The sequence below is a fragment of the Chiloscyllium punctatum genome, chromosome 44 (genome assembly GCF_047496795.1).
Source record: "Chiloscyllium punctatum isolate Juve2018m chromosome 44, sChiPun1.3, whole genome shotgun sequence".
Lineage (NCBI taxonomy): Eukaryota > Metazoa > Chordata > Chondrichthyes > Orectolobiformes > Hemiscylliidae > Chiloscyllium > Chiloscyllium punctatum.
The window spans coordinates 62291290-62308198 of NC_092782.1; the positions used below are offsets into that span (position 1 = coordinate 62291290).

The window sequence follows — 16909 nt, forward strand, 5'->3', positions numbered from 1 at the left end:
TGTACTCAAGGCCAGGCAGACAAGGTAAATGAAGGAGTAAACTCTGTTTAAAATAGGATAAGTGTACTCAAGGCCAGGCAGACAAGGTAAATGAAGGAGTAAACTCTGTTTAAAATAGGATAAGTGTACTCAAGGCCAGGCAGACAAGGTAAATGAAGGAGTAAACTCTGTTTAAAATAGGATAAGTGTACCCAAGGCCAGGCAGACAAGGTAAATGAAGGAGTAAACTCTGTTTAAAATAGGATAAGTGTACTCAAGGCCAGGCAGACAAGGTAAATGAAGGAGTAAACTCTGTTTAAAATAGGATAAGTGTACTCAAGGCCAGGCAGACAAGGTAAATGAAGGAGTAAACTCTGTTTAAAATAGGATAAGTGTACCCAAGGCCAGGCAGACAAGGTAAATGAAGGAGTAAACTCTGTTTAAAATAGGATAAGTGTACCCAAGGCCAGGCAGACAAGGTAAATGAAGGAGTAAACTCTGTTTAAAATAGGATAAGTGTACCCAAGGCCAGGCAGACAAGGTAAATGAAGGAGTAAACTCTGTTTAAAATAGGATAAGTGTACCCAAGGCCAGGCAGACAAGGTAAATGAAGGAGTAAACTCTGTTTAAAATAGGATAAGTGTACCCAAGGCCAGGCAGACAAGGTAAATGAAGGAGTAAACTCTGTTTAAAATAGGATAAGTGTACTCAAGGCCAGGCAGACAAGGTAAATGAAGGAGTAAACTCTGTTTAAAATAGGATAAGTGTACTCAAGGCCAGGCAGACAAGGTAAATGAAGGAGAAAACTCTGTTTAAAATAGGATAAGTGTACTCAAGGCCAGGCAGACAAGGTAAATGAAGGAGAAAACTCTGTTTAAAATAGGATAAGTGTACCCAAGGCCAGGCAGACAAGGTAAATGAAGGAGTAAACTCTGTTTAAAATAGGATAAGTGTACCCAAGGCCAGGCAGACAAGGTAAATGAAGGAGTAAACTCTGTTTAAAATAGGATAAGTGTACTCAAGGCCAGGCAGACAAGGTAAATGAAGGAGTAAACTCTGTTTAAAATAGGATAAGTGTACCCAAGGCCAGGCAGACAAGGTAAATGAAGGAGTAAACTCTGTTTAAAATAGGATAAGTGTACCCAAGGCCAGGCAGACAAGGTAAATGAAGGAGTAAACTCTGTTTAAAATAGGATAAGTGTACCCAAGGCCAGGCAGACAAGGTAAATGAAGGAGTAAACTCTGTTTAAAATAGGATAAGTGTACCCAAGGCCAGGCAGACAAGGTAAATGAAGGAGTAAACTCTGTTTAAAATAGGATAAGTGTACCCAAGGCCAGGCAGACAAGGTAAATGAAGGAGTAAACTCTGTTTAAAATAGGATAAGTGTACCCAAGGCCAGGCAGACAAGGTAAATGAAGGAGTAAACTCTGTTTAAAATAGGATAAGTGTACTCAAGGCCAGGCAGACAAGGTAAATGAAGGAGTAAACTCTGTTTAAAATAGGATAAGTGTACCCAAGGCCAGGCAGACAAGGTAAATGAAGGAGTAAACTCTGTTTAAAATAGGATAAGTGTACCCAAGGCCAGGCAGACAAGGTAAATGAAGGAGTAAACTCTGTTTAAAATAGGATAAGTGTACCCAAGGCCAGGCAGACAAGGTAAATGAAGGAGTAAACTCTGTTTAAAATAGGATAAGTGTACCCAAGGCCAGGCAGACAAGGTAAATGAAGGAGTAAACTCTGTTTAAAATAGGATAAGTGTACCCAAGGCCAGGCAGACAAGGTAAATGAAGGAGTAAACTCTGTTTAAAATAGGATAAGTGTACCCAAGGCCAGGCAGACAAGGTAAATGAAGGAGTAAACTCTGTTTAAAATAGGATAAGTGTACTCAAGGCCAGGCAGACAAGGTAAATGAAGGAGTAAACTCTGTTTAAAATAGGATAAGTGTACCCAAGGCCAGGCAGACAAGGTAAATGAAGGAGTAAACTCTGTTTAAAATAGGATAAGTGTACTCAAGGCCAGGCAGACAAGGTAAATGAAGGAGTAAACTCTGTTTAAAATAGGATAAGTGTACCCAAGGCCAGGCAGACAAGGTAAATGAAGGAGTAAACTCTGTTTAAAATAGGATAAGTGTACCCAAGGCCAGGCAGACAAGGTAAATGAAGGAGTAAACTCTGTTTAAAATAGGATAAGTGTACCCAAGGCCAGGCAGACAAGGTAAATGAAGGAGTAAACTCTGTTTAAAATAGGATAAGTGTACCCAAGGCCAGGCAGACAAGGTAAATGAAGGAGTAAACTCTGTTTAAAATAGGATAAGTGTACCCAAGGCCAGGCAGACAAGGTAAATGAAGGAGTAAACTCTGTTTAAAATAGGATAAGTGTACCCAAGGCCAGGCAGACAAGGTAAATGAAGGAGTAAACTCTGTTTAAAATAGGATAAGTGTACCCAAGGCCAGGCAGACAAGGTAAATGAAGGAGTAAACTCTGTTTAAAATAGGATAAGTGTACCCAAGGCCAGGCAGACAAGGTAAATGAAGGAGTAAACTCTGTTTAAAATAGGATAAGTGTACCCAAGGCCAGGCAGACAAGGTAAATGAAGGAGTAAACTCTGTTTAAAATAGGATAAGTGTACCCAAGGCCAGGCAGACAAGGTAAATGAAGGAGTAAACTCTGTTTAAAATAGGATAAGTGTACCCAAGGCCAGGCAGACAAGGTAAATGAAGGAGTAAACTCTGTTTAAAATAGGATAAGTGTACCCAAGGCCAGGCAGACAAGGTAAATGAAGGAGTAAACTCTGTTTAAAATAGGATAAGTGTACCCAAGGCCAGGCAGACAAGGTAAATGAAGGAGTAAACTCTGTTTAAAATAGGATAAGTGTACCCAAGGCCAGGCAGACAAGGTAAATGAAGGAGTAAACTCTGTTTAAAATAGGATAAGTGTACTCAAGGCCAGGCAGACAAGGTAAATGAAGGAGTAAACTCTGTTTAAAATAGGATAAGTGTACTCAAGGCCAGGCAGACAAGGTAAATGAAGGAGTAAACTCTGTTTAAAATAGGATAAGTGTACCCAAGGCCAGGCAGACAAGGTAAATGAAGGAGTAAACTCTGTTTAAAATAGGATAAGTGTACTCAAGGCCAGGCAGACAAGGTAAATGAAGGAGTAAACTCTGTTTAAAATAGGATAAGTGTACCCAAGGCCAGGCAGACAAGGTAAATGAAGGAGTAAACTCTGTTTAAAATAGGATAAGTGTACCCAAGGCCAGGCAGACAAGGTAAATGAAGGAGTAAACTCTGTTTAAAATAGGATAAGTGTACCCAAGGCCAGGCAGACAAGGTAAATGAAGGAGTAAACTCTGTTTAAAATAGGATAAGTGTACCCAAGGCCAGGCAGACAAGGTAAATGAAGGAGTAAACTCTGTTTAAAATAGGATAAGTGTACCCAAGGCCAGGCAGACAAGGTAAATGAAGGAGTAAACTCTGTTTAAAATAGGATAAGTGTACCCAAGGCCAGGCAGACAAGGTAAATGAAGGAGTAAACTCTGTTTAAAATAGGATAAGTGTACCCAAGGCCAGGCAGACAAGGTAAATGAAGGAGTAAACTCTGTTTAAAATAGGATAAGTGTACCCAAGGCCAGGCAGACAAGGTAAATGAAGGAGTAAACTCTGTTTAAAATAGGATAAGTGTACCCAAGGCCAGGCAGACAAGGTAAATGAAGGAGTAAACTCTGTTTAAAATAGGATAAGTGTACCCAAGGCCAGGCAGACAAGGTAAATGAAGGAGTAAACTCTGTTTAAAATAGGATAAGTGTACCCAAGACCAGGCAGACAAGGTAAATGAAGGAGTAAACTCTGTTTAAAATAGGATAAGTGTACCCAAGGCCAGGCAGACAAGGTAAATGAAGGAGTAAACTCTGTTTAAAATAGGATAAGTGTACCCAAGGCCAGGCAGACAAGGTAAATGAAGGAGTAAACTCTGTTTAAAATAGGATAAGTGTACCCAAGGCCAGGCAGACAAGGTAAATGACCAAAAATAAAATGAGAAAATGTTGGAGAAACTCTACAGGTCTGATAGCAGGTCCACTTCTCTCTCCACAGGTACTGCCAGACCTTCTGAATTTCACCAGCATTTTCTCTTTTTAGTTTAGACTTCCAGCATCCACAGTAGTTTCCTTTAATTAAGCAAACTGACAAGCTGCTTGCGCTGTGCTACTTGAGGGATAAATGTATGCCAGGATATCACGCGAATTCCATTGCTCTTTATTGAATAGCATGATATAACATTTATGTTTGAACTGAATGGATGGATGGAGCGTCTTTTTAATCAAAAGAGGGTTGATCAAGAATGTCTATGCAGGCTCTGTGCTCAAGTCTTTGAACTGGGAGTTGAATTCATGACTCAGAAATAACAGGGTAAGGTAGGGCAACCAAATAAAAAGGGATCAGAGTTGAAATTTATTTGTTAGAAGGCGAAATTATCTTTAAAGTAGTTCTTTTAACACTTTTTGTTTCTTTCAAGTCTATGGATGATTTGTGACCAGCAAAGAGTTAGAACTGAACAGCACAGACTTAGGTGTCTGTCTTCAGCTATAATAACTAAAAACTGCGTCAATTATTCTTCAAATCAGCTAGATTTTTAAATACAAAACCACTTTATGCACCATCACAGAATTCAAAATGATGTCAGATATTAAGTAAAAATTGTTTATCTTTTTGCCCCATAGTGTAAACTGAATGTTAATCATTGCTAATTTTGAAGTCGGAGCAAAAGTAAGTGACAAGATGATAAGGAGATGGATGTTCACTTTAGAGTTTGAAGTTTAATTGCATAATTTTTAAAAAAAATATTGGTTTAGAACTGGAGTCATTTCTTAGAAAGACCAATTACCTGTATCTGAGTAACGGTTTCATTGTCTTCAATTTCGGTTGCATGAGCCAGCTCGGATGCTGCCTCTCCTGTCACGGTTACCTCAAAACTTTGGTCATTGTCTGAAACTGTTACGATAACACATGTATAAAAGCCCAGAACATTACAACAAAGGAATCAAGTAAATTGAAAAACAAAAACATTTCATTTCTGAAGGATTCCCATTTTCTAGCCGTTCCTTTACCTGTGAACATCTGCCTCCAACCAGCTTTTGAGCATTCTTGCCTAATACCATCAAAACTAGCCTTCCTTCAATTTAGAACTTCAACTTTTAGACCTGGTCTATCTTTTTCCATCACTATTTTAAAACTAATAGAATTATGGTCACTGGCCCCAAAGTGCTCCCCCACTGACACCTCAGTCACCTGCCCTGCCTTATTTCCCAAGAGTAGGTAAAGTTTTGCATCTTCTCTTGTAGGTACATCCACATATTGAATCAAAAAATTGTCTTGTACACACTTAACAAATTCCTCTCCATCTAAATCCTTAACACTATGGTAGTCCCAGTCTATGTTTGGAAAGTTAAAATCCCCTACCATAACCATCCTATTATTCTTACAGATAACTGAGATTTCCTTACAAATTTGTTTCTCAATTTCCCTCAGACTATTAGGGGGTCTATCATACAATCCCAATAAGGTGATCATCCCTTTCTTATTTCTCAGTTCAACCCAAATAACTGCCCTGGATGTAAAACAGTTTAGAAGCGTATAATGGCAGTAGGAGTATACTTAAGAGGGAAATCAGGAGGGCAAGAGGGGACATGAGATAGCTTTGACAAATAGAGAGAAGGAGAATCCAAAGGGTTTTTACAAATACATAAAGGACAAAAGCGTAACTAGGGAGAGAATAGGGCCCCTCAAACATCAGCAAGGTGGTGTTTGTGTGGAGTCGCAGGAGATGGGCGAGATACTAAACGAGTATTTTGCATCAGTGTTTACTGTGGAGAAGGACATGGAAGATATGGAATGTCGGGAAATAGATGGCGACACCTTGTAAAATGTCCATATTACAGAGGAGGAAGTGCTGGATGTCTTGAAGTGCATAAAAGTGGATAAATCCCCAGGACCTGATCAGGTGTACCCTGGAACTCTGTGGGAAGATAGAGAAGCGATTACTGGGCCCCTTACTGAGATATTTGTATCATCAATAGTTACAGGTGATGTGCTCGAAAACTGGAGGTTGGCTAATGTGGTGCCACTGTTTAAGAAGGGCGGTAAGGACAAGCCAGGGAACTATAGACCAGGGAGCCTGACGTCAGTGGTGGGCAAGTTGTTGGAGGGAATCCTGAGGGACAGGATGTACATGCATCTGGGAAGGCAAGGATTGATTAGGGATAGTCAACATGGCTTGGTGCATGGGAAATCGTGTCTCACAAACTTAATTGAGTATTTAAAGAAGTAACAAAGAGGACCAATGAGGGCACAGTGGTAGATGTGATATATATGGACTTCGACAAGATTCCCCATGGGAGACTGGTTAGCAAGTTTAGCTCTCATGGAACACATGGAGAACTAGCCATGTGGGTACAGAACTGGCTCAAAGGTAGAAGACAGAGGGTGGTGGTGAAGGATTGTTTTACAGACTGGAGGCCTGTGATCAGTGGAGTGCCACAAGGATCGGTGCTGGGACCACCATTTTTTGCCATTTATATAAATGGTTTGGATGTGAGCATAAGAGGTATAGTTAGCAAGTTTGCAGATGACACCAAATTTGGCGGTGTAGTAGACAGCGAGAAGGGTTACCTCAGATTACAATGGGATCTTGATCAGAAGGGCCAAGACGTGGCAAATGGAGTTTAATTCAGATAAATCAGTTGCTGCATTTTGGGAAAGCAAATCTTAGCAGGACTTACTAATTAATGGTTAAGGTCCTAGGGAGTGTTGCTGAACAGAGACCTTGGAGTGCATGTTCATAGCTCCTTGAAAGTAGAGTCATAGGATAGTGAAGGCGGCATTTGGTATGCTTTCCTTTATTGGTCAGAGTATTGAGTACAGGAGTTTGGAGGTCATGTTGCAGCTGTACAGGACATTGGTTAGGCCACTGTTGGAATTTTGCATGCAATTCGGTCTCCTTCCTATTGGAACGATGTTGTGAAACTTGAAAGGGTTCAGAAAAGATTTACAAGGATGTTGCCAGGGTTGGAGAATTTGAGCTGTAGGGAGAGGCTGAATAGGCTGTGGCTGTTTTCCCCTGGAGTGTTGGAGGCTGTGGGGTGACGTTATAGAGGTTTATAAAGTCATGATTGGCATGGATAGGGTAAATAGACAAAGCCTCTTTCCTGGAGTGGAGGAGTCCAGAACTAGAGGCCATAGTTTTAGGGTGAGAGGGGAAAGGTATAAAAGGGACTTAAGGGGCAACTTTTTCATGCAGAGGGTGGTACGTGTATGGAATGAGCTGCCAGAGGAAGTGGTGGAGACGAATACAACGGCAACATTTAAAAGGCGCTTGGATGGGTATATGAATAGGAAGGGTTTGGAGGGATATGGGCTGGGTGCTGGCAGGTGGGACTAGATTGGGTTGGGATATCTGGTTGGCATGGACGAGTTGAACCGAAGGGTCTGTTTCTGTGTTGTACATCTCTGTGACTCAATAAGTATATAATGAAACAAAAAATAATGAAATGCCATTATTAATTTATCCCTGTTGCTCGAACAGAGATGCTCACAGTATTGATTCTGTGGAAAATGCCTTGCAGGGTAATTACTGACAAAACCAGTTTGGAATAGTTATCCAACAGGAACAATGCTTGTGGGTAGTGTGGAAGGCAAGGGTAGACACTTTTTCAAATAAAGTTCAGGTATTCACTTTAGCAATAAATAATCCAAAGGGTTCTGAGCAGCAACCTTACAAGATTCTACGAGATTGTCATATTGCTGCTTGTTTGGAGCTGTGAACACAATGAACAGGCATTGCAGTTGTAATGACAAGAAACTGTAAGAGTGCATTGTCACACCTGTGAAACAGTGTCTGTTGGCACCTGCAGATGCACCATTAATCACAGAAGTCCAGAAGACTATTGTTTGTGAATCTGTGCTTTACCATGGGGAGTACTGTTAAAGTTTTTCCAGATAATGTGTTTTAATGCTGCACTAAGTCATAATTATTGCTGAGCAGCCTCTCTGGCCTTGAACAACTGATTTTATATTTGTGGAAGGTCAAATTTCTCCATTATAATAAAAAAAGAGTTTTGATGAAATTAAAAATAATTTAAAGGTTTATTACAGTTCATCTTCAATCTTTATTCCATACATGTGTTCCAATCTTTTATTTTTATGTCTTTCAAAGGCATAAAGTCTGAAGGATAATCAGTGATTCTTAGTTTCTGGGTTTCTGTCAGTTCGAATTCTCCAATGTTTGGCTTAGGCAGTTTGATGATATCACTTTTACTGGATAAAGATACTGCAGATCCTCTTCAGCTAACCCCCGAAGTCAGTCAGGACTGGGAGATGAAATCTGTACCAAAGATGCTATATCTTCAAGCATTCTTCAACGTCAGTGGTAAGAATTGTTAACTTGGTGCTGGCACCAAAATTCTTCTTTCATTCTTTCACAGTGGAGATCTTTGCTGCCCACCTCCAATTGACTGGAGCACCTTCTTAGCCTATTTGAGGGGCAGCTAAGATTCAACCACAGTACTGAGTGCCTGGAGTCACATGTAGGCCAGATCAGGTAGCAATGACAAGTTTTTACAACAATCATTTCATGATTACTAACTTTCAATTCCAGAGATGCTCACTGAGTTTAAATTACACTAGCTGATGTGGTGGGATTTGAAACCATATCCTCACAGTAACTTTGGCCTCTGGGTTATTAATCCAATGATATTACCGCTATACCACACTACTCCCCAAAGCAAATTTCTGCAATTATATTATTCAGGTACGTTAATATACAGTCACTATGTGTAGAAATGACCAGCTATTTTATAAACTGAAATGCTTATATTCCAAGATCACAGACATTTGTTTCACAAATATCAAATATCGAATCCCTACATAGTGGAAACAGGCCCTTCTGCTCAACAAGTCCACACGACCCTCTGAAGAGTAACCTGCCCAGACCCTTTTGCTCTACATTTACCCCTGACCAATGCACCTAGCGTAACACTATGGGCAATTTAGCATGGCCAATTCACTTAAACTGCACATCTTTGGACTGTGGGAGAAAACCAGAGCTTCCAAAGGAAACCCAAGCAGACACGGAGAGAATGTTCAAACTCCACACAGAGAGGTTGGAATTGAACCCAGGTCCCTGGCGCCACCCCACATCACTTTTTAAAAACAGCAACACCTGATGTAGAATTTTAACTTTATTTTCATTAGGAGGCTAGAATATGTGGGGGTAGAAATTTATTTTGGATTATACTGAGTAAATCTCACTTGTACATCCTGCTCCACATTCTGTTCATACGCAGTTGTACAATTATATGTATAACTGGTAATATGGATTGACACTCAAGGCTATCTTCCAATTACACCTTATCTTTCTTGACAACGGTTAGTTCGAGGGTTTCTGAATTTGACCTTCCAGATGGAAGATTTCTGACAAATTGTTTTTAGAACTCACTATCTTGTTCCCACGCATGTTCAGAAGTAGCAACACATCAGATTGATTATAATGCAAAAAGAGGTGAGAATCAGTAATATGTAAACCTCAAAGCCTCACAGCAAAAACTTAGCAAAATTGTTTTCTTATTTAATGCATAATAACTAAAATTCATATCTGTCATTAATACTAAAATAAAACATATTAGACTCTTAAATAAAAAGGAGGAGAAAGTGAGGACTGCAGATGCTAGAGATCAGAGTCGAGAGTGTGATGCTGGAAAAGCACAGCAGGTCAGGCAGCATCCGAGGAGCAGGTGATCCAATGTTTCAGGCTGACAAAGGGCTTATGCCAGAAGCATCAATTCTCCTGCTCCTTGGATGCTGCTGACTGACTGTGCTTTTCTAGCACCACACTCTTGACTCTGTTTTGAATAAAAGTACTAATTTATATAGTCACTTTCAACGCAGAGTCACAGTTTTAAAAAGTAATGTTACTGAAAATAATATAATTTGAAATGTAGCTCATTACAGGATATGGCTGAACAGACAGCTTATACAACCTGGTACAAAATTGCAATGGACAGAAGAATTTAGAGACTTTATTTGGTGATCAAAGGAAGTTAATCACATACAAGATAATTTATGCAATCAACATTAATAAACAACAGCAAATATTTCTAATGATCTTACTTGGAAGCGTAACAACTGATTGTACAGCTGCAAATGGACCAGCAATACCTGTAGATTCAAGACTAGCATCATCTTCAGTCGACAAACAAAGCCTTTTGTGTAGAGGTTCTTGATTGTCCTCAGATTCTAAATCTGCATTTAATAGATAAAATACTTATAATAAGGTAAATGAAAAATAATATTGTAATAAATTTTAGATAACCTTTATTATCACTGATAATAGAATAGCAATATTAAATATAAGCAGCAGGATTGGCAGTGCTCTAATAATAGACGATGCATAATCACAACCTCCTTTGATTCAAACAAATGATATGCTTCCGAATCAGGAAATATACGAAGAAACCATAATCTTTCTTGCTGGAAGGGAAGATTGTGATCTTTCCTACAAGGAATGGGGAAACTTGCAAGGAGAAAAAGTATCTGGATCAAAATTAACTTGGCTCGGTGCCTTTTTGGTTAAATCATTGCCTTGAGACATAAATTCGAAAATAGCTGTTACCTGTTTTATTGAGTTGAAACAGGCACAATGTACGCACATGTTCTTCCTGTCTGCAAAGGACAAGGCCTTGTCAATTAACATATGTAGCTTCCAGTGTGCTACACTACAAGTATGCCATACAGCAAGCCCAACTATTCTTAGAATACTCAGGACTATTTAACAAATGTTGCCCAATCACAGAATTACATCAAATGCTTTTAGACAGAAAGAACAATTATACATAGTGTGTCTATAATGCATACAACACAATAAGTGACGGCCATCCTCTGGTTCACTTCTCAGGTTTGTGCCTTGGCCAGTCCAATGCCGAACTGTCTGGATGATAATTTTTGAAAAGCCTGACAGTTAACATCCAACAGGTATTCTATGGCAATACCAGGACTAATCAGAATGCACTTGCCAACCAATCACTTTCTACTCATACAGTATAAATTGGCTCATTTTCTTTACATGGGTATTTCTCAAGTTGATCTGATCAGTGCAAGATGAAATGCTTTGACAAATAGTCTCTTTTTTTCATCAAGATACAATTGCTATTCTTACTTAGAGTCACCATATATTGTTATAAACCACTGGATTTACAGGCAGACCTATCCTTGCATTGAGTCTTGAATTTGGAATATTTTGTTGTAATTTGAAGTCCTGGCTGGTTTTAGCTGACTATTCTCATTGTAACTGTCTTGACTGGGTCCTGTCATATCAATCACAGCAAGCTCCTCCCTCAGAATTTTGCCTGTAGCTTGCCAAACTTTCCTGAATTTTAAGAACATTCAGCAAACATGCTGATACAGATTATTTGTAAACTTCAATCCCTTCTAGTCAGGGACAGAAAGTCCAGAAGTTGTGAATTTGTTTCAAATTGCTTTCAAAGAAAGCACATGAATTTTGAATTAAAAGATTGCAACCACAAACGCTGTACATCACTGCCCTTCACAGGTGTAACATCACCTAAGTCTTCACTTACTTCAGTCCAGCTGACGAAACTCTCAACCATCTCTTTTGTCACCTCTAGACTTCACTACTCTAAAGGTGCCGCCAGATAGTCTTCCATTCTCCACTCTCAATTCAGCCATAATAATGCTAGTCATATCCTGTCTGATACCAAGTTCCATTTGCCATACACTTGCCAATACCTGTTGACTGATACTAACTCCTACGATATCCAACATTTTTAATCCTTATTTTTCTGCTGTCACTATCACCTCCTCCAGCCCTACCGCTCCCACCTCCACGAGTTCTAATCCTCCAACTCTATTTTTGTATTCACCAACTTTCACACTGGTAGTCATACTTTTAAGCATGTATTTTGCCTGCATAAATTTATCCTGCTACAATTAAAGATCACCACCTTCAAGAAATATTTGGGATGGAAAAGAAATGGAAACAGGAGAAAGATTAAAACTTAATTAACAAAGGAACTGAGTTTTAAAAAATAAGTATATATAATGAAAACAAAATGGATAATTCAACTCACCGTTTTGAGGGCAATGTAAGATCAGATTGCCTTCTGTATCCTGGCCTATGGTTACTGCTCTGATTGTTTCCAAGGTAACTGTGCCAGATTCGTCTTCAATTGTGTTCATACTCAATCTGAACAAAATACAAGGAAAGATTTTAATATTGATGTATCTGGAAATAATTTGATATTTATTTGTTACCTTTAATAAGATATTCATAAAGTTATTGCTAGTTCAAAATTAAATGTTGGCATGAATTCAGCAGAATTTCCTATTTCCCTATCAGAAAAATAAATAGGAATTTTGCTGACCACCTATGATGTTCCATGTAGTCTAGGTTTAAAGGTTCTCTCAAAAGGTATTACCTTTTGAGAATGTACATGTTTTCAGTACTGAACTGAAACGACGTGATCAAGTTCTGGAGTGGGCCTTTGACATTCTCATCAAAACCGACTGTGACACTTTCAGCCAAAGTAACACTTAGTCGTACAACTGACTACCATATTCTGGAGATATCATAACAACATTCAGATACATAATTCCTTCCCTCCATGAGGTGGTGACATATATTATTGACAGTTTGAGAGAAGATAGTTGACCCTCAGTACATTAAGTGGTGAATATTTACCCCTTAGGTTTTTTTAAAATTTCTGGAACATTATATTGGAAACTAACAAGTATCTCTTATAAAGAGAAGATACTTTTGTTTTATTTACTCATGAGACATGGATGTGACTGGCCAGCCAGCATTTATTGCCCATTCCTAATTGCCCTTCAATTGAGTGGCTTGCTAGACCATTTCAAAAGGCAGTTGCGAGCGAACCACACTGCTGTGGATCTGCAGTCACATGTCGGCCGAGCAGGTGAGGATGGCAGACTTCCTTCCCTGAAGGCCATTAGTGAGCCAGATGTGTTTTTCTGACAATTGGCAATGGTTTCACAATCAACTGTAGATTCTTAATTCCAGATTTTAAAAAAAGATTTCAAATTCCCCCATCTGTTGTGGTGGGATTTGCACCAGGGTCTCCAGAACATTAAACAAAAAAAAAGAAAGAACCACAGACACTGGAAATCAGAAACAAAAATAGAAATTGATGGAAAAGCTCAGCAGGTCTGGCAGCCGCAGCACGGACAGCAAGCTGAGTTAACATTTTGGATCAAATGACCCTTCTTCAGAATACGGTTTTTCCGCTGAATATTTCTAGCAACTTCTGTTTTTGTCCCCAAAACATTAGCTGAGTTTCTAAATTAGTAGCTTAGCAATAATACCACTAGGCATTGTCTTCGACTTAACAGCAACAAATTTTAATAGCATAGTGAAACAGGCCTTGTAACTGCCAGAGAGATCAAGTTGAATGTTTCATGAAACAATCATTACACATTATGTAAACAATTTTTCAAACATTATGGCTTTTAAGAAAATATACTTTCGAGATTTGCTTATACAGTTGTAGTGTTAATTCTATTACTGTCCAAGATTATTTAGAATGCAACCGAATGCTTGTGTTTGGGTTTTGCTCCCAATCAACGCCTCCTGGTTTACATTCCAGGGTACTGAAGGAGGTGGCTCGAGAAATCGTGGATGCGTTGGTGATTATTTTCCAGAGTTCGATAGATTCAGGACAATTCCTGCGGATTGGAGGGTGGCTAATGTTGTACCACTTTTTAAGAAAGATGGGAGAGAGAAAGCAGGAAGTTATAGACCAGTTAGTCTAACCTCAGTGATGGGGAAGATGCTGGAGTCTATTATAAAGGATGAAATTACGACACATCTGGATAGTAGTAACAGGATAGGTCAGAGTCAGCATGGATTTATGAAGGGTAAATCATGCTTGACTAATCTTCTGGAATTTTTTGAGGATGTAACTCTGAAGATGGATGAGGGAGATCCAGTAGATGTAGTGTACCTGGACTTTCAGAAAGCTTTTGATAAAGTCCCACATAGGAGGTTAGTGAGCAAAATTAGGGCGCATGGTATTGGGGGCAAAGTACTAACTTGGATTGAAAGTTGGTTGACTAACAGGAAACAAAGAGTAGTGATAAATGGCTTCATTTCGGAATGGCAGGCAATGACCAGTGGGGTACCGCAGGGATCAGTGCTGGGACCGCAGCTTTTTACAATATATATTAATGATATAGAAGATGTTATAAGTAATAACATTAGCAAATTTGCTGATGATACTAAGCTGGGTGGCAGGGTAAAATGTGATGAGGATGTTAGGAGATTACAGGATGACCTGGACAAGTTAGGTGAGTGGTCAGATGCATGGCAGATGCAGTTTAATCTGGATAAATGTATGGTTATCCACTTTGGTGGCAAGAACAGGAAGGCAGATTACTACCTCAATGGTATCAAATTAGGTAAAGGGGCAGTACAGAGAGATCTGGGTGTTCTTGTACACCAGTCAATGAAGGTAAGCATGCAGGTACAGCAGGTAGTGAAGAAGGCTAATAGTATGCTGGCCTTCATAACAAGAGGGATTGAGTATAGAAGCAAAGAGGTTCTTCTGCAGCTGTACAGGGCCCTGGTGAGACCACACCTGGAATATTGTGCACAATTTTGGTCTCCAAATTTGAGGAAAGACATTCTGGCTATTGAGGGAGTGCAGCATAGGTTCACGAGGTCAATTCCTGGAATGGCAGGATTACCTTACACTGAAAGACTGGAGCGACTGGGCTTGTATACCCGAGTTTAGAAGACTGAGAGGGGATCTGATTGAGACATAAGATTATTGAAGGATTGGACACTCTGGAGGCAGGAAACATATTTCCGCTGATGGGTGAGTGCTGAACCAGAGGACACAGCTTAAAAATACGGGGTAGATCATTTAGGACAGAGATGAGGAGAAACTTCTTCACCCAGAGAGTGGTGGCTGTGTGGAATGCTCTGCCCCAGAGGGCAGTGGAGGCCCAGTCTCTGGATTCATTTAAGAAAGAGTTGGATAGAGCTCTCAAGGATTGTGGAATCAAGGGTTATGGAGATAAGGCAGGAACAGGATGCTGATTAAGGATGATCAGCCATGATCATATTGAATGGTGGTGCAGGCTCGAAGGGCAGAATGGCCTACTCCTGCACCTATTGTCTATTGTCAGACATGTCACCATCTGGGAAGAGAAGTCAGAGTTAACATTTCAGGTCTGATGAGGTTCTGAGGAAAAGTCACCGGACCAAAAACATTAACCCTGATTTCTCTTCACAGATGCTGCCTGACCTGCTGAGCTTTTCCAACTTACCAACCATGCCTGATATATTTTGATCCAAATTATTTAAAGAATAACAAAGCGGACCCAGTACCAATCACTTGGAACATTGCCGGTCACAGGCCTCCAATCTGAAAAACAAACCTTCACCACCACTCTCTCTCCTATTTTGCATCCAATTTGCAAGCTCACCCCGAATTCCACGTGATCTTGCTTTACTAGTTAGTCTACCACATGGAAATAATGTAAACGATGTCTACCGCTGTAATAAAACAGATCAAGACTAAGATAAAGTGATAGCTCAGTATTGCAGGTTAAGGGGGTTGGTTAGCTTAATTGGCTTAACAGCTGGTTTATGATGCAAAATGATGCCAACAATGCAGATTCGATTCCCACACTGACTGAGGTTGTCATGAAGGTCTTGCCTTCTAAAGCTTGCCCCTCATCCGAGACATGACCAACCCACTATCAGTCATCTCTCTGTAATGAGAGAGCAGCCCTGAGACATGGCAACTTCATTTCAGAGTACATCAAAAATTTGCTTCTTTTTATTATAACAGGCAAATTGGACAATCCAGGATAATTATGGCTTTCGGCATCACTTCAGAAAGTGTTTATTTCACAAAAAACTTCATCCAGTCAAGAAAGTGTGACCTACAGTTCCATCTATTTCATTAGGAATAGTAAAGCCCAGTGTAGCATTGGAAACAAATTTGATAGTTCACATCAGAGTCAGTTTAAGAACTATACAGCTGAATCTCATGTAGAAGATGGAACTGACATTGTCCTTTCACACTTGAAGGGTGTACTTCTTTGTGAAAAAAAAAATGTTGGTTGATCTCCCTCATTCATCAAAGTGTTTCCATTTCATGGCCAAGTTGTTGGCTCATTTTTCATTAAAGCATTACAATAAATCAACAGTTCAGTCCTCTGGGAACTCTGTTCAGTCAGAATCCTTTGACTGGGAAGTTGAAGGTTTATCTAACTTACCAATGTCTTGTACAAAATCATTCTAATTGACTCCATTGAACAGCTTAATTTGCGAATGGTAGTTTCAAGATATCAACAAGAGTTTATTTGCAAACAATGGTCAACAAAACCAACTTTCCAGCCAATCATGGGTCTAGATTCAAGTTGAAGAAATCTTTGATTTGAGAAGCTGAATACAATACTGAGCAAGTAAGACAAATGAATAATTAATGGTTTAGCGTATGTGTTAAAAGGAGAGAAAGGAATTTGTTTATATGACATCTTTCAAGACTTCATGAGTCGCAAGACACTTTATAACAAACATACTTTGAAATTTCTAAAATGCTGCTGTACTTACAATACTGAATATATTTGCTCACAGCAAGTTACCACAAATAACAATGTTATAATGATCAAATAATTAATTTTTGCAATGTTGATTGGGGGATAAATATTGGCGAGGATCGCAGTGTAACTCAGCAGCATTCCGTCAAAATAGTGTCGAAAGACCTTTAACACCCACCCATGAGAATAAGTACTGAAAATGTGTTGCTGGAAAAGCGCAGGTCAGGCAGCATCCAAGGAGCAGGAGAATCGACATTTCGGGCAAGAGCCCTTCTTCAGGAATGAGGAGAGTGTA

General features: G+C 39.5%; 2 protein-coding genes across 4 annotated transcripts in view; one reads left to right on the plus strand and one right to left on the minus strand.

Moving 5' to 3' along the window:
- Nucleotides 1–12252, minus strand: part of dmtf1 (cyclin D binding myb-like transcription factor 1) — a 58278-nt gene extending 46026 nt beyond the window's left edge. For 2 of the 3 annotated variants that reach the window (XM_072563075.1, XM_072563074.1), the window contains exons 1-3: nucleotides 12117–12252; nucleotides 10141–10272; nucleotides 4862–4968 (exon numbers count right to left, since the gene is read on the minus strand). In XM_072563075.1, coding sequence (XP_072419176.1) covers nucleotides 4862–4968; nucleotides 10141–10272; nucleotides 12117–12225 — 348 coding nt within the window. In that variant the 5' untranslated portion in view covers nucleotides 12226–12252. The remainder of the gene's footprint in view (nucleotides 1–4861; nucleotides 4969–10140; nucleotides 10273–12116) is intronic. The other variant, XR_011955330.1, reaches the window with a different exon arrangement.
- The window catches only part of LOC140467035 (transmembrane protein 243-like), a 109021-nt gene that overhangs the window by 78676 nt on the left and 13436 nt on the right, over nucleotides 1–16909 (plus strand). The gene's annotated exons all lie outside the window — the stretch shown is intronic.